This window comes from Pangasianodon hypophthalmus, chromosome 24 (assembly GCF_027358585.1).
Source record: "Pangasianodon hypophthalmus isolate fPanHyp1 chromosome 24, fPanHyp1.pri, whole genome shotgun sequence".
Lineage (NCBI taxonomy): Eukaryota > Metazoa > Chordata > Actinopteri > Siluriformes > Pangasiidae > Pangasianodon > Pangasianodon hypophthalmus.
Genome location: NC_069733.1, coordinates 15,111,352 through 15,133,509, shown reverse-complemented (window position 1 = coordinate 15,133,509; position 22,158 = coordinate 15,111,352). Strand labels below are relative to the sequence as shown.

General features: G+C 40.2%; 1 protein-coding gene across 2 annotated transcripts in view; it reads right to left on the bottom strand.

Moving 5' to 3' along the window:
* mapk1 (mitogen-activated protein kinase 1) overlaps positions 1 to 21,741 on the bottom strand; it is a 26,643-nt gene extending 4,902 nt beyond the window's left edge. The window contains exons 1-5 of one of the 2 annotated variants that reach the window (XM_026931406.3): positions 21,299 to 21,741; positions 5,594 to 5,776; positions 3,782 to 3,971; positions 3,542 to 3,658; positions 2,503 to 2,617 (exon numbers count right to left, since the gene is read on the bottom strand). In XM_026931406.3, coding sequence (XP_026787207.1) covers positions 2,503 to 2,617; positions 3,542 to 3,658; positions 3,782 to 3,971; positions 5,594 to 5,776; positions 21,299 to 21,438 — 745 coding nt within the window. In that variant the 5' untranslated portion in view covers positions 21,439 to 21,741. The remainder of the gene's footprint in view (positions 1 to 2,502; positions 2,618 to 3,541; positions 3,659 to 3,781; positions 3,972 to 5,593; positions 5,777 to 21,298) is intronic. The other variant, XM_026931405.3, reaches the window with a different exon arrangement.
* Positions 21,742 to 22,158: the final 417 nt, after the last annotated feature.

Here is a 22,158-nt window from a genome sequence, read left to right as displayed (position 1 = left end):
GAGAATGAAGTAGAGGATGTAAGTGAGGAGGAATTGGTACCTCAAATCTGATGCACAATGCCTTACTTTTTCAAGTATATTTATATTTCAAGATTTATATTTCAGGGAGAACTTTTGAATCTGGGAGGGTAGCACTGACACCTCACAGCTCCAACATTCGATCGTGAGCTTGAGTTACTGTCAGTATGGAGTTTCTCTGCATGCTCTCCCGATGTCAGTGTGGGTTTCAATTAAATTCAATTCAGCTCTACTTACATAGCGCTTAATAACAGACATGTGACAACAGATAGTCACAAAGCAGTGTTACAGAGAGCTGGATGTAAATTTAGATTCCTAATGAGTGGCAAAGAAAAACTCCCTGAGACGACTTGGGGAAGAAACCAGGCTCAAAATGGAACCCGTCCTCTTCTGGGTGTCACTGGGTAGTACGATTATGACTCATTACTCTTCCACAAACCTATGCTATGGAGCCGCTGTGTGTATTGAACGGAAGTTCAGTATGAGCATAAGGGACTTATTATTTTAGTAGAGTTCAGGTCATTCTTCAATGGATAGCTACGGGTTTCCTCTAGGTTCTCCGGTTTCCTCCTGTAAACATGCCAGTAGGTGGATTGGCTACGCTAAATTGCCCTTAGGTGTGAATGAGTGTGTGTTCATGGCATGGTATGATGGATTGGTTTGGACCTCACGCCCAACAAATGCTGTTCTAGTGGTCACATGATGTACTTATTGGGCTACGTAGCACTACTGTGGTATACCCGATGTAGAAAGTAGAGATGGCAAAAATGGTGGATCAAATATTAGAGAAAACATATTGGATACTGGATCCTGTAATAAATGGCAAAGATTAGAACTAGATTTGGAAAAAACTTTACTTTCGGAACTGGAAATGAGACTTGACTGTTTTTTTTTCTTTTGTTAGAGTTTAACTGTGAAAGACTTCAGTAAAAAATAAACTTTAAGAACACTTTAAAACAGTAGTTTCTGAAGAAAATATGGAGTATCGGTATGAGCTCAGACTCTAGGTTTCAGTATTGGTATCGGAAAAGAAAGTGGTATCATGCATCTCTAGTAGAAGGCATAAGTAGTGAACAGGAATCCATTTTATATTTGTCCTAGGGACAAGATATATCATTTTAAATACAATATACAAAAGTGATGATGAATTGAAAATGGTATTGAGTTTGCATAGTTGCAAACTCCAATTTTTGGTCGTATTTCACTTTTAGGTATTTAAAAAAAAAAAAAAAAAAAAAAAAAAAAAAAAAAAAAAAAAAAGGGAATGTTTTCACCATATTCAGCTGAATATAAATAAAAATATATATTGAATTGATTATAAAAAATGTCAAATGCTGGCTAAAGTCAAACATATTGATAGATTTTATTTCACATTAATGAACGTAGCTTATATTTAGCTTGTCAGAAACTGAGGGTGCTGCATCAGCTCAAGGTCGAAATCAGTGGAGAAGAGATCGCTGGCCAAAATGTTCCTGAAGTGTGATGGGGGAAGGGAGCAGAGCTTCCAGGTTAGTCAGTATTAACAAAGTTCAACTGTTAAATTTTCTAAACACCTCCCAGGAGAGCTTGTCTTGGCACACAAATAAGGAAATGTGAATCAACTGGAGAAAACATCAGCTGCTTAGCACGGTGCAAGCGTACTCGGAGCAAACAACAGAGAACAATTCATCAAAACTAAACTTCTACAGTAGCTTTCCTGGACCATTATTACTCAACCTGAGACTACTTGGGAACGAAAAGAAAATTTCAGTGAAATATGCAGAAGGTTAAAACTAAATACAATCAGGCTTAGAACATTTCTTATCTCGGAGCACAGAGATGGAAGTCTCAGACTGTAAACTGCACAGGAAGCTGATGAATTTGTTAAGCATCTGACTGTACATCAGCAAGAAGGGCGAACAGGAGCACCTGATACGGCTGCACTATCTTTACAGGAACCGTCAATTCAGCCTTTTTCAGCTGATAACCACCGAGAGCTGAACTGGCTCTTAGTGTGCAGATTTGACCACAAAATATGTCAGATATACGCAGAGCTGCACTTTGCTTTCCTCCTTAAATTATTTATTTAACTAAATGCATCATAGTCATATAACTTTCAGGGAGCACATCTCTGAGCTCATGATTCATTTCTTTCTCAGCGTGAAATGGTCTCAATGTAAAATTCTCACATCTCACCACAATTTGACTTTGGTATGAATCAGAATTAAAAACAACACAGACACCCACACATTCCTCTGCCAATGAGTGTGACTGCAGTGGAGGCAAAATGGGGACCTGAATTTATTAAGGCCTGAGAATTTGTGCCAGAAATTGATGCAGATGACACACAGAGATCACCAACACAGAATGAAGCAGTGTGTGCAAACTGAACCCTTTCTTGTACGTTTTAAAGAATAGCCTTCTGCTTCAGACCATAAATGTTTATTGGTTTACTTCCAAGCCATTTGAAAGTATTAAGAATTTTGTTTTTTAAAAAATACGTACCTAAAATATGATTGAGCTGGTCCAGGTAGTGCTTGCCAGGAAATATGGGTCTGTTTGAGAGCATTTCAGCCAGAATGCATCCCACTGACCAGATATCAATGGACTTGGTATAACCCTGTAAGTAAAACAGAATAAATATCAAAACTCTCAGTATACAGTATTCTTAAATCAGATTGGTCAGAAGGTGGTGTTGCTAGCGGTAATTCAAAGCACAGGTTTATATTAATGCTTGTACTAATACTTCAGCGTTTCCATAGTAACAGCTAATTCACAGGGACTTAGTATAGTAAAAACTAAGAATATTTAACAAAGAAATCTTTGATATGGTGAATGTTTTTTCAACATTTTTGGAAGGAGTGTCCTGTGTCAGCGCTCTGTAACAGTCATGGGTAAAGCTGTAACAGAGTTTTCAGCCATGGGAAAGTCTTAGATTTTTGCTTTCTCTCCATAAAAAGCTGCAATTTTCTCTTATTACCTACAAGAGAAAGTGACAGAATATCATATATATATATATTATATATATATATATATATAGCTGCTGTAATGCATGTGATTACTTGTTTCATAGCTGTATGTGACTATAAACAGATATTAAAAAATACATATACTGTGTAATTCTTTAATAAATTCAAAAATTAGTCTCTGGCAAATTGCTGTGGAATTGCTTGAGACACCCCTAACCCCTACCTCAAGGTCATTTAAACTCAACTGACTTACCATCTCAAATGCTTTAAAAACTGAATATTAGTACACACATGATGCAATAACTCTTTGATAACACGTCTTTCACAACTATAATTCACATGTCATGTATTCAGGAAGGAAAAGAAAAATTTGCAGGTTATTTTGACATCCCTTGTTCACAGGTCTTTCTCAGCCTCCGAGAAATGAACAAAAATGAGCAAATTCTGATACGTGAACTTTAACTTTGAATAAATTAATCCAGATTATCCTTGCTATTGGTCAATTAAAATTAAATTCCTTAAATTCGTTCTTAAATTAAGGCAGCTTTAGTTTAGATTAGATTAAAGCATCTTGCCTTTGAGTTAAGCATGATCTCCGGGGCACGGTACCAGCGCGTGGCTACATACTCTGTGAGGAACCCGGTGTGATCATGGTCCGGGTCGGCTACACGCGCGAGCCCAAAATCACAGATCTGGAAACACAATATGAATTAATGAGCATTCTTAGATGGTGAACATAATCATTGAATCAGTTACTTAAGTTGTCTTAAGTACACAAAAAAATAGCATTAATGAATAAGCTTATTAAGGTGCACCTTGAGATCGCAGGTGGTGTTGAGCAGCAGGTTGGAGGGCTTCAGGTCTCTGTGGAGTACATTGGCTGAGTGGATGTACTTCAGACCACGCAGGATCTGGTACAGGAAGTAGCAGATGTGATCGTTGCTGAGGTGCTGCGTCTTCAGCAGCTTGTACAGATCGGTCTCCATCAGGTCCTGCACGATGTAGCTGGAGATTGCTCAAGTCAAGGGTGGGTTGTATACAGTTGAGAGAAACTTCTAGTCTGAAATTTTTTCCCCCCATAACTAAGGCTGTATGTTTGGGCAACTGGAAAAGCTCAGAAAAACTATCCGCTTGTTGAATAGTGTGTTTGGTTCAACGTTTCTTCCTAAGTTTCAGAACCGCCTTATACTATGTGGTGGTTTCCTGTAGGCTAGCAATGCAATGTGTCCCATGTTATCACAGTTATTTCTCAGTATAATTCTATTCTAATTCTATAAAACCACACTCTCTAAAGGACAGGAGCAGGGTTATTAATGAGCCCACCTCTGTGGTGTGAGGGCTTGCACAGAGCATCGTATAAATATCCCGTACATATCCTATGATGTCCTTCTCAAGCAAAAAAAACCTCATGTCATTTTCAAATGCTCCTGCATGAAGTCAAGCCTTGCATGTTTATCACTGTTTTACAGACTATATCCCATTCAGCAAATTTGTGCAAATGAAAGAATGACAGAAATGGTGGCAGTGGTATCTTAGTGGTTCTGAGCTGAGAATCTGCTTTGGATAAATGATTCAGACAATTGAACCCAAACAAACCAGAATCCGCTAGTCATTTTTTAAATTTGTAGTAGCCCAGTGGACAATTAGACTCAACAACCAGAAAAAGAAAACAAACCCTACTTCCTACTGATTTTCCAAACATGATGATTATGAACTCATCACCAACGCAAACTGAAATGTTTCTTTTCTCATTCATAACAGCATTGATCAGGATGTAACCTAGATTAAAAAAAGTACACAACCCACAAACACAGGCTTCTATAATCTACTTTTCAGGACAGAAAATGACAACCCTTAAAAAAAAAATTTTAAAAAATCTCACGAAGCACATTTCAAGGCAGAGCTTCCAACAACCCGTGCCATTTCAGCTGCCATCCCACACACTGTGAATATGTGCATCCAGCCAAAAACCCCTCCGCTGAAGAGGGGGAGGATCTCTTAGTGCTGTTTGAAGCCGCTTCTTCCTGAGCACGATGCACGAGAGGGACTGAGTGTACAGAACAGAAGAGGCTCATCCTTTTCTACAGGAACGTTTGTGCTGCCAGTGAGCCACCGAACGCCTACTGACTATTGATTTCTGCGCCAAAATTAACTCTTTACTACGGGGCTCGCTGCCTACTCATCTACTATGTTGCGTAAAGGAGAGAAAAACGGAGCTTCGGCGCCAAAAGTCCGACTCGACAGTTGAACCCTAAGCTTTCAGACATTAAATGAAACCATTGGGACTGTCTGACCGGACGGAGTTTTATTGATGGAGAGAAATCTGATTAGGGAGTCTGAGACAGGCTACTTTCAGAAGGTCAGCCTATAAGATCTGTCTATATGATTAAGTCGACCTTGAGCTGAGTTTTGAGAGGAACAAAAAATGGCAAGGGTGTGGATCAATTACAGGTGTGTATGTCCTTGATACCAAGAGTAGTAAGATGCAGATTGAAGCAGTGGTTATGTGTGTGTGTGTGTGTGTGTGTGTGTGTGTGTGTGTGTGTGTGTGTGCTTGGCCTATTTTAAAGTTCTAATTATGAAGTTCGTGTCTGCTCAGACAAGTCCGAGTGGCATGGAAAGGATACACGTCTTTCATCTGGTCGATGGAGGGCGCGCGGATGATGTCGTTGATGCCGATGATGTTCTCATGTTTGAAGCGCAGCAGGATCTTTATCTCACGGAGAGTGCGCTGGCAGTACGTCTGGTGCTCAAAAGGGCTGATCTTCTTTATGGCCACGCGCACTTTGTTATCCCGATCATACGCCGAACTACGGGGAAAAACAGGGTGGAAAAAAAAACCAAGCCTTATTTTCATAAGCAATGCCCATTATTCCATCACCAATAACATGTCATATTACACCAGAGGCTTATATATAGATATTTCACTGTTCAAATTTTGAGTAATATTTACATATTCAAAGACAACAAATGAAATCCACATATGAAAGTATTCCTGTTTACACTTTTTGTTTTTAAATGACCCATGTTTTGAATAAATGCAGGTTATTCACTCGTACTTCACATAAGTGAAGAAATTCTGTACCTAATTAAAGTTGATTCATTTTATTAATTAATTAAAATTTATTTATTTACACATAGTGAAGCTTATGATAAAACTAGTATTTGGCCTAAGGTTGTCACAGGGAGATCAACCAATCATTTGTCAGCAGTGCAAATCATAAAATCATGCAGATACAGGTCAAGAGCTTCAGTTAATGTTCACATCCAACAGAATGGAAAACAAAATGTGACCTCAGTGACTTTGACCATGGCATGGTCATGGTGCCAGACAGGCTGATTTGAGTTTCAGAAACTCAAACAGAAACTGTCTCCTTGGATTTTACACACAACAGGCACAGAATGGTGCAGAAAAAAAAAAAAAAAATCCAGTACTGCGGCTGAAACGCCTTGCTGATGAGAGATGTCAGAGGAGAATGGCCAGACTGGTTCGAGCTGACAGAAAGGTAACTCAAATAACCATACTCTACAACTGCGGAGAGCAGAAAAGTATCTCGGACACACTAACTGGTCAAACCTTGAGTAGCAGATGGGCTACAAGGGCAAAAGATCACATGGGGTCCACTCCTGTCAGCCAAGAACAAGAATCCAAGGCTACACCGGGCACAGACTCACTACAACTGCACAGTTGAAAATGTACAGTTAAAAAAGACCATTACAGGTGTACAGATGTTCCTAATAAAGTGGCCAGTGAGTGTATTTGAATTCATTCAAATACTAAATCAGTTTAGTTAAAAATAAATTTGAATGCAACTTTCGAATTCGACAGCCCTAGTTTCTGGAAGATGGACCAAGACTTCTTGGTGTTCTGTGCATGGTGAGACATTTGTGATATTTCATGGTGTTGTGGGCATCTACTCTCAAGAACTTGCAGCAGCAGCAGAACTCTGAGGCCACAGGAGAAGAAAAAGAAGAAGACGTGCTGTACGATACCCTGGAGAAAATGACAAGGACTGCAAACAGAAGGTCGCTGAATTGGATAAAAATATATACTACCTTGTATACGAATTCCACAAAGGATCAGGTACGGCTCATGGTCTCTTACACACAACAGACTTCAGCGCAGTGTAAAGGCTTGGAAGTGTGTTGCCATAGTGACTCTTTGAAATTGACGGTACGGTAGAACAGAGGCACGCACACACACCCATTATAGCTGACCTTCAGATCCGTCTCCTCTTTCAACACTCGCTGCATTTCTCTCACTCAGAGGTAACCGTCCTCCCTTTCTCCTCTGTATCTCAGCTCTACTTATTACAAACAACTCAGAAATGCATTCACTCCATCCACTGAACGCCCAATGGCGAACCGTTTGCATAATCCATCGTTGCACACCTGGATTGTACAAGAAACAGTTTGAGGCTCGTTTGATCAACCTCCAGAGGAAAAAAAAAAAAAGCAAAATAAAATGACACAATGCATCTTAGTATGACACATCTTTCACACATGTGGTGATGACAGAGCTGAAGACTCAGAGGTGTGAAATGATAAACAAAATCGATTATGCTCTCCCCAGTTCCGCAATCTACCACTCATTTATTCCCACTAACAAAGTGCTTTAGTCTGTCAATATTTAAATGTAAATAATAAAGAGCTAGTGACACAAAAATCACCAATACACAGTCAGCATGGAGAAACCATGATGAGGACTCCATGTTTGCACTGATGCTTCCATTAACAACAAAGCCTGGGCTCCTGAGTGAGGCAACAGAAAAGTGTTTGCCCCGTAGCTGGAGTTAAGTTAAGAGTTAAAACAGCAAAATTGTCTGTGCTCTCTGGGGGGGACAGCATTACCCTCTCTCCCCTGTCAATCACAGAGACACTAGCCAATCATGGTTGTCTGTGAGCTCAGGCATGTGGAAGAGGGCGGATAGTGCTTTCCTCCGCTTGTTTTACACCGTAACACACACTGTGGTATTGAACAACCCTAGCATACGTCATTGGATGGGATGAGGCAAAATAAATGTAAAATAATTATTAGCTCTTCCAGTTTTTTACTGACCAAAAAGACTACAGTCCCATCCACATCCTTTCTACTGGCTCACAAGACTGAAGCATGTGAATACACAGGCAAATATTCACCTAGGCTTAACGCAAGCATAACTGCTACCAGGAGTAAATGCATCTTTCATGTCCCATGTCCTTTCCCCTTCAGTGAATTAGCTTTTCTGCTGAGTGTCTTATACTATATGGCCAAAATTGTGCGGGTATCTGATCATCACACCCATACGTGGTTCTTCCCCAAACTGTTGCCACAAAGTTGAAAGCAAACAATGGTCTAGAATGTGTTTTGTATACTGTAGATTAAGATTTTCCTTCACTGGAACTAAGGAGCCTAAACATGTTCCAGCATGACAATCCCCCTGTACACAAAGCGAGCTCCATGAAGACATGGCTTGCCAAGGTTCAGAGTGGAAGAACTCGAGTGACCTCAACCCCACTGAACACATATGGGAAGAACGGGAATGCAGACTACGTAACAGGTCCTTTTCGTCCAACATCAGTGCCTGACCTCACTAACGCACCTGTGGCAGAATGGGCAAATCCCACACCTAATGGAAAGCCTTCCAAGAAGAATGGAGGTTATTATAACAAGGAAGGGGGACCATATCCGGAACGGGATGTTTAACAAACACATATGGGTGTGATTGGTCAGGTGTTCACATACTTTTGGCCATATAGTGTAGATCCCATTTACTGTTTGACGCGCAAAAAGGAAGAAAAACTTATAATCATGACTTCATAGAGACATTAGGACGAAAAATAAAGCTTGGAAGAAAGTAGCAGAGATCGTTGGTACCTCTGGTGAGTGGATGCAGCTATTACGGTAAGTTTACACCGCTAATCTGCCAATGAAGCTAGTAAAAGTCTAGCACATAACGTCTTTGATGTAAATCAAACGACCAAAAATTCACACTGATTAGTGTGTTATTTCATTTGTGTTCAACTAGCTAGCTTTAGAAGATATATACAGATATAGACAGTGCACGCCTACAAGTTTTAACTGTAGTGGTCTCTGCACGCCCACAAGTGCCAAGCTACAAGCGACTCATCACCTGCAAGTGCGAACACAAGGTTATGCAGGCTTACAGGTTATTTCCTGCTTATTAATCTCAGTTTCTTTTCCTATAAGCCCACATATATGTTCTCAGCATTTCAGTAGCCACACTGTTAACGCTCTTTGTACTCCCCATTTTGAAAACTTCTATTAAAAAAATCTTAGAACCATTCGATCAAAGACCATCAAGTAAACTTTTTGGATTCCCTCACTGTGATTGGATGATTAAAAACATAAAACAGATCAGAATAGCACAATATCGGCACACACAGCATATGTGGAAGATGTGTCAGGCTTTATAAGCCTAGGATCCAGGATCATATGCGTGATCACATATGTGGACTCTCGTGGTTCAAGACGCAGTATTTCATTTCAGACTACCAGTAGCCAGAAGAAATATGTGCCGTTATGTGTTCGACAATATTCTTAACTCAACAGACTAACCCCATTCAGATCAGGTGCTAAAAAAAGAAAAGCTTATTGCATCTTTAAAACTGGCTGTAATTGCGAGCTGCCAGAAGGCTGATGTAGTGAGTTACTGCAGGGAGTGGACAGCTTGGGGATGGGCTAGCAATTAGCCTAGCAAATATAAACCACCGCAGTCAACACCCATGTATGCACACACACACACACACACACACACACACACACACACAGGAATGAAGAGTGAAGAAATGGCAAGCAAGAGAGACACTGTGGAAGCATAAAGAGAGGGAGAAAGAAACATTAAAAAAATGAGAAAAGTCAGCAGGATGGAAGAGAGCGAGATAAAGAGGGAAAGAAAGAGAGATATGGTTTCCACGGAGACGGACAGTCAAGACTTTGCAGAGAGAAGTTATGCAACAGGATGTTGCCATGGCAACGCGAAAGGAGGGCGGCAACAGAGCGTAGTGAGTTTTTACACCGAGCTCACTTTGGTCTTTACTGCTTTGGTCTAAGAAAAAAGGAAGACTATGAAATGTGAAATGAGGAAAAATGCTGCGAATAATAACTACGTCTATAAATAAAGAGGCTCAAAGAGGAATGATCTCCGTGTGTTTGGGAAGAGACGAGGGTTTGAGGGGAAGAGGTTGCAATTTTTTTTTTTTTACAGTCTGTAAACAACCAGATGAGCAATCTGCGGCTCTGACACTCAGTCCACCACAGAAGTGTGCGTGTGTGTGTGTGTGTGTGTGTGTAGGGGAAAAAAAGATGAGTCAAGTCTTTAAATCAACCTCATTACTCTCATTGTCTTTCATAGGTATGGATCGCCAGTGGGCGTGGCCTGTCAAGCATTTCTATGGCACAATTCGTAGATCGTACTAGTGCTAGAAATGCAGATAGGAAGTCATTTCCAACATTTTTTTAAGCACACTGTGCTCACAGAAAGCAGTAAATTAACGCAAGTGTGCAGTTTGTGAAAGCTCGACAGCTGCCTGAAGACTTCTAACGAGAGCTACATGGCTTTGCATAGTAGGCAATTGCAATAGTACAGAAGCATCATGGTTAGCACTTCAGAATTAAAATGAGCTGTCCCGTCCTCACATTTACCTGCCTGCCTTCACATCGACAGCACCTTGGTGACCACAGGCTTATTAACCAGGCGCTGACCTTTCACAGCACTAGACGTAGACATCGGGCAACCGTTGAAGATCACAATTACATCGTCAGAGTCCAGGTCGTCTGCTAATTCCGGCTTCTTTCATTGCTTTATTAAAAGGCGAAGTAGAACTTTACTCACCATGACCACTAGTAAACTGTACTAAAATGGTGTACATATGTTTTGGAGGATTGGGTAAATCAGGTAGCTGACATAAACAACACACGTAAGAGAGATGGTAAGAAAGAAAAGGGCAGAAATAAATTCAAGAAGTATCTTAAATGGAAGGTTGGTATTAGGTTTGTGCAATTAACGATTTCTTTATCCCTACTAGATATTACACTGCCATGATATCCAGTGACATTTACTCCAATTATATTGTATTACCAGTCCTGCCAAACGTTACGCATTTTGTGTAGAAACGCCTCAGTTTAACATCAGAGTACGCTATTACGAGTTATTACTCCAAAATGTGGCAAAGCACAGTTTTCTTTTTTCCCTCCATAATAAAAATGGCAAATGAGCCAATCAAAAGATGAATTTAAAATGACTAACAGTTGCACAAGTGTTTCGAACTCTCCTATTTTTACCTGGAAGCCCCGCCCACTTCCCCATCTCACCTGTTCTCTCACCTGGATTCACAGGACTCCCTCGCTTTCTGTTTCGTGTTCATTAATGTGAAAATAAATCTATCAATGCATGTTAGACTTAGTTAATTGATGTAAGCTATAAACTTCTCTAATGTTAGCTATGCGGATTAGGGATGCTACGGGGGGGCTGGGGGGGCTGGGGAGAAAAGAGAGGGAAAAGAGGGGGGGAGAAAAAAGAGAAAAAAAAAAAGAAAAAAAAACCACAGCACTTTCACTTTTCGGCTGAAAGGGAAACAAGGACGAGTACTTTGACCTAAAAGTTTTAAATAGGCCTACAACAAAGTGTCAAATCTAACACTTTATAAACAATGGTGATGTTCAAACAACAGATCAACAGTGAAAATGTCAGCCATGTTGGACATTAAACAACTGGTTTGTAAAAATATTACATCAGAAATGTACTGCTTTGTTTATTACTTTTTTATGGCGCATTAAAAATACACCATCCGGCCGAGTTTTTGTGACTGCCACTGCCATTCCAGCAGTTCCTGACTACACAGGTGATATTATTATTATTATTATTATTATTATTATTATACCCTCCTCCCTTACTCTCCTTAAACCTGAAATGGTGGAAATGCTCCTTTTCCTGTCTTTCGGTTCATGAGCAGGGAGAAGTCTCTATCGCACAAGCCTAGCTGCTCCCAAGTTCAAAGCTGACAGGAGTTTAAATTTTTTTCTATTATATTTCTGCATGGCAGACACCTTTGAACTGAACTAAAATCAAGTGGGCATGAGACTGGCAGGAGACCTTTACTGGTGCAAATTGAAACCGACACTGACAATTTACCGTACCACAACTAAACAGAAAATTGGAGGAAAAAAATTTTAATGCCTTTGGCCATGGAATGGCGGCTCTGTGTAACAAACATAGAAAACAAAACCGGTGCTTGCTAGAAGAAATGGTTTCAAGAGGACAGACACATACATACACACGGAATAATAAAGCTCTCTCTCGCTCACTCATTCTCCTCATCCTGACACACTACGTCCAGACAGATTGAATGGCGGTACGCTGACGTCATTGGCAGGAATGTTACCATGGCGACTGGCACCATAGCAGTGCCTGGCATGGAGTCGCAGTCCTGGCAATAGCCACCGAGCAAGCCCCCTACAAGCACCGTGTGTGTGTGTGTGTGTGTGTGTGTGAGTGAGAGAGAGAGAGAGTGCGAGAGAGAAAGAGTGTGTGTGTGTGTGTGTAGAGGTGCGAGCTTGTACATTCGTGAGTGCAGCCATGTGTCTAGTGCATTAACATACAGGGTGTGTCAGACTGAGCGTTCTGCATGTCTCTGCGTGCGTGCATGTGCGCGCGTATATGTGTGTGTGTACAAAGAATGATAAGCTGCGGAGGTGAGAAGGCAAAGGTCGAGAGCACCATTCAGAAACGAAGGCGTGTGTGTGTGTGTGTGTGTGTGTGTGTGTGTGTGTGTGAAATGTTCTGCGCTACAAAAGTGATACTTAAAAACACAACCACAAGTTATATTAGTAATCAGCAACACCACAAGCATTAATCTCTTCAGTAAACACCCATCTTTTGCAACGATCATTGAAGCTCGAAGCTAGGTTCACTTCTCCAAAACTAACCCTTACCTCTAAATAAACTCAGTGGCGTCTCAGTGCTTTGCAATGTACACAATAGGGCTACACAGAGCTCATTTTACTACAGGCCACTGATAAGCATCTCAATCGCTAACAGAGACATAAACAGAGCCAGAGAGTGAGAAAGAACAAAAACTAAAGCACAGAGGTCTGACCAGGGTGATATATTTAGTAGAGTAAAACAGAGAGGATGCTGTATTTAGATATATTTGGAACGCGTTATAATGCACCAATCGCATTTGCATTTTCCCTTCATATGATATTATTTGTTCAAACAGACGCTCACATAAAATGGAATTTTATATATAGATAAGACTGACACATAGACAGTAATGTTAAAGCGAAAGGAGACTATATTTATGAAACATCCATACAATCAGATTTTATCCTAAACTATCCTACATAAATTTGAAACGGTTAAAAATGACATGCAAACTTCAAAGTACTTGGTTCACGCTCACTTTTTTTTTTTTTTTTTTTTTTGAGAACTGTTAGCACGAGGAAAACCAAATATGCAGATTTCAACTGGATTTTTTTTTTAAGCTTTGCTTTACCTTTCATTGTTTTTATTTCCTCAAAGTGTTTACACATATAGCAATAATAATAATAATAATAATAATAATAATAATAATAATAATAGCTATTTAGGGTGGGCAATATGACAAATATATCACATCATAATTCTTACAGACATTTATGCTACACATCACAATATATAGGTTTGCAAAAATATTCCCACCATATAAGAAAAAAATCTGTAATAATTGTAACCTTTTGCTATTTTAAAGATTAAGTACAAAATCTTATCAAATCAGCTGCTTCTAGTTAGTCTGTAAAATCAATAAAAAAATATCACGATATCTTAGAAATGTGTATTGTGACATAATTTATTCATGATATTAATATTACGCTGTCGCCCAGCCCTACTAGCAACCAAACATGGTGGTTTTAAAAAAAAAAAAAAAAAAAAAAAAAAAAACTTGCAAAAACACAAATTTTAAATTTAATTTGTTTTACTTTTTGTTTAAACACAAATTGTCAGAATACAAACAGAATAAACATTACAAACATGGCATTAAGTAAAACATTTTATGGTTAATTAAAGACTTTAAATCGACTTGCTAGCAAAGTGTCAACAGTGGTGAGCGAGTGCCTCGGTGCTCAGTGCTCGCACAACTGAAGTGCTCACAACGCAACAGTTTCTCTGCATGCTTGCTTTATTGTTATTTATTGTAACAACACAGGTAGTTCTGGCTGTAACGTGAACGACAGGTTTATATTAATACGCTTGTTCTAATACGTTATTGTTTCTATAACATAACAGCTTATACACAGGGCCTTGATATGGTGAGGTTTTGTGTTAGAAGACATTTATTTAACTTCTGGGGAAGCGGCACTCCGCTTACGCGTTTTGTTGCATCACACCCCTCCCACTGGCGTGCATTATTTTTGTATAACAGCACGGTCTGTCATGTGTTATACCTTACATATTAAAAGACATGGTTTTAAAGCCATAGCCTGAGTTTTGAGAGCTGAAAAAGATGTGCACAGTTGTTTTATGTTCATATAATCTATTTAGCATATTAAAATTGACAGATGACAGGATGTGAAATGCAAAACCTTCATTTTTTTTGTCCCACAATGAGGAGTCAGTAGCAGTATCAGTAGCTGCTGAGTAACAGTATCAGTATTCTTTTAAACCATTTTAACTGTAAACTCCCCTGACGAATTACAAAAGCAGCTGTTTGACGCACATTTGAGGGAGTTCGAATAAGTGAAGTCCATGTAGCTGTTTACATGCACATTACTTCGAAATTATTTACAAATGGGTGAAAATGACTTAGATGGATGTTTAATAGAGTGAAGCCCCATGTCTTTTTCGTTTTCAATTAAAAAAAAAAAACAGAGAAAACAAACTTTCTAGTTTACTTAGGGAAAAAGTCTACAAATCTAAACACATCTCTTGAGAAAAAAATAAAAATGGAAAGTGAAACATTTTTTACTGAAAAATTTAGCTTGGTCTGACCAGATACCAGCTGCCAAAACCACAACCGAGCTAGTCAAGCTGGTAGACCAGTTTTGGTAAGTTGTTTTCCAGCTTCCTTATTACGTCACTGAACTGATCAATCAATGTTTGTAATTTTTCACTTACTTTCTTAAAAATAACTTGTCGCATTTGTTGTAGTAGTAATTCAGAAATGATTTCCTTTCAACCAGCTGGTAAAGACAGTCTACCAGTTTGACCAACTCGGTATGTTTTGTGGAAGCTGGTCAGAACAAGCAGGATTTTTCAGGATGCTCCATATAAGAAAAAAAAGTGGCACGTTCCTCTGGCAGGCATCCAAGGGTGTGAAGCAGAGTAGGTGCTTATCATACACAAAGCAGCAAGCCATCAGGAACCATCTGAGATGATTAAGGACTCATTTAACTGCAAGGCAGAAGTGAAGGCTAAAGTGCAACACCTCTGTAAAGCAAACAGGAGCACTGGCACAAGCGTGGAGATCATTAAAGGAGATAAAGTTTCCGCCCAACAGTCAAATCTGCACAGGGAACAAGACGTGACATCACCTACAGCAGGCCCTGAGTTCAAATCCAACACAATGGACACGAGTGCTGGCATGCGGACGGCTGGGAGCAGACAAACACACACACATTTACGGGAACCAGCGCTTCAGTGATCTTGAACAACAAAATGGAATGCCCTCCCTCTGAGCACTCACTTTCACTGTCTCTGCCAAATCCACCCTGTCACATTTAACTCTTTTACTCGAACTATCCCCCCCCCCCCTTTTTCCTGTTCCCATTCTTCCTGTCTCTCTCTCACTCACACATTTCCTCATCACACACTCCCTGCTTTCATTTCAGCTTCTGAAACCAATTTAACACTAAACAGACCCCGTTAGAAACATTCCTAGAGTGTTCATGAACATTTATTTATTGATTTAATAATTTGGCTGACTTTTTATCCAAAGGATTTAATTAAGCAGTTGAGGGTTAAAGATCTCGCTCAAGAACCCAACAGTGGGAGTTTGGTTTGGCTGGGATTTGAACTCACAACCTTCCGATCAGTAGGCCTCAAGCTGCTCAAGCCTCAATTAAAACAATGCAGGCTCTTAGGTGTGCTGCTATAGGAAAACAATCAACAAAGAGGTGTTGTGATGAGGGTAGTTACTGTTACCACCCTGGAGTTGATTATTTTCCTATAGCAGCATGTCCCAAAGTATTTTAATCCTTTTATACCACTGTAATTTTCTAATGATTACAATTTTTATTCATTTGGTCCCCGAGTGGCGGAACTGCGTTCGCCCTATTTTCCGGAAGTCGCAACTTTGAATCCCTACAACGTCACAGCCATCCAAGAGAGCAAAATTGTCCATGCTCTCTGAGTGGGAGGGATGGCACACTTTCTCAACCCTGTCAATCACAGTGACACTAGCCAATCGTGGGTGTCTGTGAGCTCATGTATGCGGTAGAGGGCGGATAGCACTCTCCGCCAACTATGACACATTAGCGGTAGTTCAGAAAAAAAAAAGGAGCTTGTTACACAGAAACTGCAAAGTCCGCTGTCCTGAAGACTCTCCTATGTTGAAAACCTTTGACAGTTACAACTTGCTGACACTGGAGACTCCTTCCACAAATGCAAAATAAATGTTGTTTCCTCACAGAAAACATCACCACATTATATATACAATTATATTATTAATTATATACAATTATATATACATTTTTCAATTTTTTTGATGGAGAGTCCAGCATACAAGTGCCTGTGAATGATCTGTTACTATAGAAACGATAATGTAGTAGAACGAGAGCATGAATATAAACATGTGATTTGCCTTCACAGAGCTGCTTTTATAGAACACAAGATCAAAACCATCTGACCAAATGGATTTGAGAATTCAACAGCACTGTGATAATAATAATAATAATAATAATAATAATAATAATAATAATAATAATGTCTTATCCTCTAGTGCACCACATCTGGGTCTACTCTTACAGTCTACTTATTTACAACAGTTTTAAGATCAGTCATCCCTGACACTTGACCAAACCTTGGCCCCTGTTTCTGGATTACTATGTGGCTAGCTGCTGACAGGCGCAGTCGCTGTGATTTTCTGCTTTCGGATGATGCAGGAGATCCGATGTGAGGCTGCAGGAAACGAGGGTTTCATATTCAGTGCTGGAGGCGGGATGGAAAGTCCAGCAGAATGCCAAGATCTGCCAAACGGGGGACTGCAGGACTCAAGGGGAAGGAGGAGAACTCCCTGAGCTGCGACACTCCATAATTAAGACTTGATGGCTCCCACAGAGCGCAAGTATGTGGAAAGAGATTTCTAGAGAACACTCCAGCATTTTTTAACCTAATCTCTAACTACTGCATCTGTGTGAGTACAGACACTAATAAAGTCACTAATAATGGAGGTGGAGGGGCATTTTTGGAATGCTATTGTTGAAAACGTATATATAATATGTAAGGAATAAAACACTTGTTTTAGGAAAACAATCAGTGAAGGGATGTTGTGATGCGGCCCGATGCAAAGCAGTTACCATTACCACCCCAAAGTTGTTTATTTTTTTTTCCTGTTCTCAGTCCTGAAGACTTTCCTGTGGTGGAAAACTTACTGACACTGGAGACTCCTTTAATACAGTATATACAGTATGAAAGTATATACTGTATATACTGCATGTTAAATAAATGTTTCCTTGCAGAAAGCTTCACATTACCAACAATTATGTGTTTGTTTAAAAAAAAAATCTTTATTTTATTATTATTTTTTTTAAAGATCTGCTTATTCTTATTTTTAGATCCATTAGGTCTGAAAACACCACCGATAACACATCAATTCAAGAATTTGCGTCAAAATTCTTGTCCTTGGTAATCTACAGATATGATAGAAATCAAGTTGAAAAACGCTCTAGTATCCTCTAACTTGAATCTGAACTGAGGAAAATGCTACTCTGACGTGTTCTCCGGCTCCACAGCCTCATCCTAATTCCCGTCACTAAAGCCTCGGGCCTTCGGAACACCCTTCCCATCTTTGTAACCCAATGCAACAGTTTGTTCCATGCCTGTGCTAGTCAAATATGCACTGGGATCCATTTCATCCATGTCGGACTCAACTTGCCAAGTCCAGATAGCAGCCCACTTCCTCCCAATTCAGACGTCCATACAGAGTGACATACTGCAGCTTGTAGGCAAAGTTTACACCAAGAGCTGCTTTTTGTTGTTGTCTCTGTAGTGTACAGGGTGTAAACCGGAGGCCCAGCTCATTCATTCCACTCGGTGTGAGAACCCAAAGCAGACTCGGGCCAATAATGAGATCACTCTCAATGCCTGACCACTCCTCTCACTGAGAACAGATGGACGAAATCGGACTGGGATCGGACAGGATGTGCACTCTGACTTGGTTAAGGACGAGCTGAAATCAAAACTGGCCTTTTTTTGTGTATGCTTCATCAATCACTTAAAAGAAACCTCTTGTATTTTTCCCGTTATTGTGCAATGACATCACCATGCACGCATTCACCTCTCCCTACCTCCAGGTATCAAACAAACGCCAAGGCAGTCTGTTTCATTCAAAAATATATCACGTTACAAAAGAAAAATGCAGTATTATTTCTATTTTGCAATATTTTTAATAAAGGTAGTGCAGAATATTGAGGCAAACCACTGAATTCTGATCTACTGACATCTAATGCATATGAGAATTATATTTAACATTATAGAATGCCTTAGCTTCAAAAAAAGTGTGTTGCATGCAAGGATTCTGTGTGAAAAAAAAACAAACTAAAATGATTAAAACCTAGGTTATGAAGCATTCACATAGTAAGATAAGTAAATGTATGCAGTGCTGTTTTATTTTATAGCTGCATATTGTGATTGTGAGATACCATGCACTGATCAGTCCTTTATGGTTGGCCCAAATTAATTAGACCAAAAGATTTGTAGTTTTAGGATCAATCAAGCAAATACTGCGACATATCAGAACGCCTACACTATACCGAGATTAACAAACTGAATTTGTCAGAAGGTTTACTAGCATAGTGTATGTTTATAGTCACAACAGTGTTTCAGAAATTAAATATTCCTAGTTTTTATGTTAATACTAGACAGCACCAGTGTTGCCAACTTTTAGACCTCTTTAGCAGCAGATTGAGTGGAAGCCGTTAGCAAATGTCCTGCACTCGATACGGTTCTTCAGCTCAAATCACAGCTGCTAGTTATACAAGTTTAGAGAGCAGGTTCACTCGACTCACCACCTGTGTGTAAAGACCAAGTTGCTCTTGCATGAGATGATGTTCCAACAACCAATCACTGATCACCCCGGTCCCTAACAACCAACCACTCCTCACCAGTGTCCCTAACAACCAACCACTCCTCACCAGTGTCCCTAACAACCAACCACTCCTCACCAGTGTCCCTAACAACCAACCACTCCTCACCACTGTCCCTAACAACCAATCAATGATCACCACTGTCCCTAACAACCAATCAATGATCACCACTGTCCCTAACAACCAACCACTCCTCACCACTGTCCCTAACAACCAACCACTCATCACCAGTGTCCCTAAAAACCAACCACTCCTCACCACTGTCCCTAACAACCAACCACTCCTCACCAGTGTCCCTAAAAACCAACCACTCCTCACCAGTGTCCCTAAAAACCAACCACTCCTCACCACTGTCCCTAACAACCAACCACTCCTCACCACTGTCCCTAACAACCAACCACTCCTCACCACTGTCCCTAACAACCAACCACTCCTCACCACTGTCCCTAACAACCAATCAATGATCACCACTGTCCCTAACAACCAACCACTCCTCACCACTGTCCCTAACAACCAACCACTCATCACCAGTGTCCCTAAAAACCAACCACTTCTCACCACTGTCCCTAACAACCAACCACTCCTCACCACTGTCCCTAACAACCAACCACTCAACACCGTCCCTAAGAACCAACCACTCAACTCTGTCCCTAACAACCAATCACTGAACACCACTGTCCCTAAAAACAATCACTGATCATTGTTGTTCTCAACGTCCAATCAGTGATCACTGATCACCATTATTCCCAAAATCCAATCACTGATCACCTTTGTTCTCAGCAACCAATCAGTGATTACAGTTTTTCCCAATGACCAATCACTGATGGCCAACGTTTGTCCCACTTCTCTGTTCTTCATTTGTAAACTTGCCATCTTCTTGGCAATATTTAAGTGAGCAATAAAAGCAAATTATTCCATCCATAATGTTTCCTTTATGTTTTTTTACTACTCAATACCACAGCTTCCTTTTTTTTTTTTACGTTCGTTATAGAAACTGTAGTATTTTATAAATACATATAGTTTGTGTTGCCATGACCAAAGACATAATAAGAAATAAGTTATTTTATATTATGATAAAATTATTATTATCATTGTTGTTATTATTATAATGGATTACTTCAGAAAATCTTCCTATTTCATGCAACACGTGTTAATATGCAAATGACCATGACGAGTCTATGAATATGCAAATTAATTTTGTGACGTTGCTGGAGATGTCCAGCGACTTTTTGCGTATGCATTAGCTCCTTTTGCAACACAGTGCTGCACCAAACCACTGATCATGAAGCAAACTACCCATGATTGCAAAATATCCTTACTGTAATCACTTGCCTGCAATCAAGCTACATTTATGCAGCATAATCTCTCTCTAAGAAAAAAATAAAGAGCTCAAAACCTGAATGATTGCAGGAAAATGTCTGAATATTATATGATAGTTTTCATTTAGACAGATATTAAATCGCCATATTTCATTTTATGTTTCAACAAACATCTGAATAGCATGCTTTAAAATCAAAACTAATCCTTTTAGCTTGCTGAATGGATGCAGGGCTGAATATTAAGCCCCTAATTTGAGAAAACAGTCACATTATAAGTAAAACCGCGTATCAACAAGTGATTTAAGTTAGTTAGCTAGCTAGCTTTAAAAAGCTGCAAATCCTGTAAATCCGATTAGCTTTCTTTTCCACACTTAATTTGCTGCAAATATGGTAAATGCGTTTCACCAAAGTGAATATTTCGGTCGTATGGAAGCCAAAACATTCACCCACAAGTCATGTATGCAAATTCTACGGCCAAAGTGTTAGCCACTTGAGCTAATCTAACGGCTAACTAAGGCTGCGTCCAAAACCGCATACAAGCGCACTGAATAGTATGCAAGAAAAAAAAACAAATAGAGCGCCACTATAATGTGAGGCTGTAGTCTGCCGTACTGTTTAGTATGCTAGTGTACGGACCCGAACTCATAACTGGCACTGCACTGATTGAATGAACGCTTAACTAACAAGAAGGAGAGAACGTGGAATGTTTTGGGAAAACGTCTGAAACTTACCAAACCATCCCGTAAGCGCCTTCGCCTATGTAGGACAGGTTGGTGTACCGTGGCCCGACGTCGAAGGCCTGCCCGCGGACCAGCTCGGCGCCGCCGGCAGCAGCAGCGCCACACACCGCCGCTGCAGCTGCTGTCGACATGGCTGGAGGAAAGAAATAATAATAATACTAAATAAATACAAAGTTCCCTCACACAAAGCGCACGGCACACACTGAGACCCCCCCGGTGTTAACAGAGCAGAGTCCCAGATTTATCCCAGAATGTATTCCGAGTTTGAACGAGCTGCTCTTCCGGCGAGTTAAAAAAGAAAAATGGCTGTAAAGGAGGAAAAAGTGTTTGTGCGGGTGCGCGCGCGCGCGCGAGCGTCTCTCTCTGTGTGTGTGTGTGTGTGTGTGTGTGTGAGCTGACATGCAGTGAAAGCGACGGAGAGTGCAGACGGAGCTTGTGAGCGGAGCGCGAGCTAAACCGCTGCGGCAGGAAATAACGGGGGAGGTCACGTGACCCCCGAGCAGCATTCAGCAGCACTGCTTGGAGTGTAAAGGACTGCAGCTCGTACAAGATCCAGTGTTTATAGTGAAAAATAAAAAATGCACATAAACATAAAAGATGGAGGCGTTGGATAAGGAGTATTTACTGTATATCTGGGCATTATAGGTGCTGATCTCTGCACTGCATCACAACACCTTAAGTCAGGTTTATCCAGCAGCCAATCATGGGGCAGGAACGCAATGCATAAAATCATGGAGATTAACTGAGGTCAAGAGCTTCAGTTAATCTTCACAGCAAACATCAGAATAAAGAAAAAATGCCACTGTTGGGCCCTTGAGCAAGGCCCTTAACTACATCCCCTCCAGGGACAC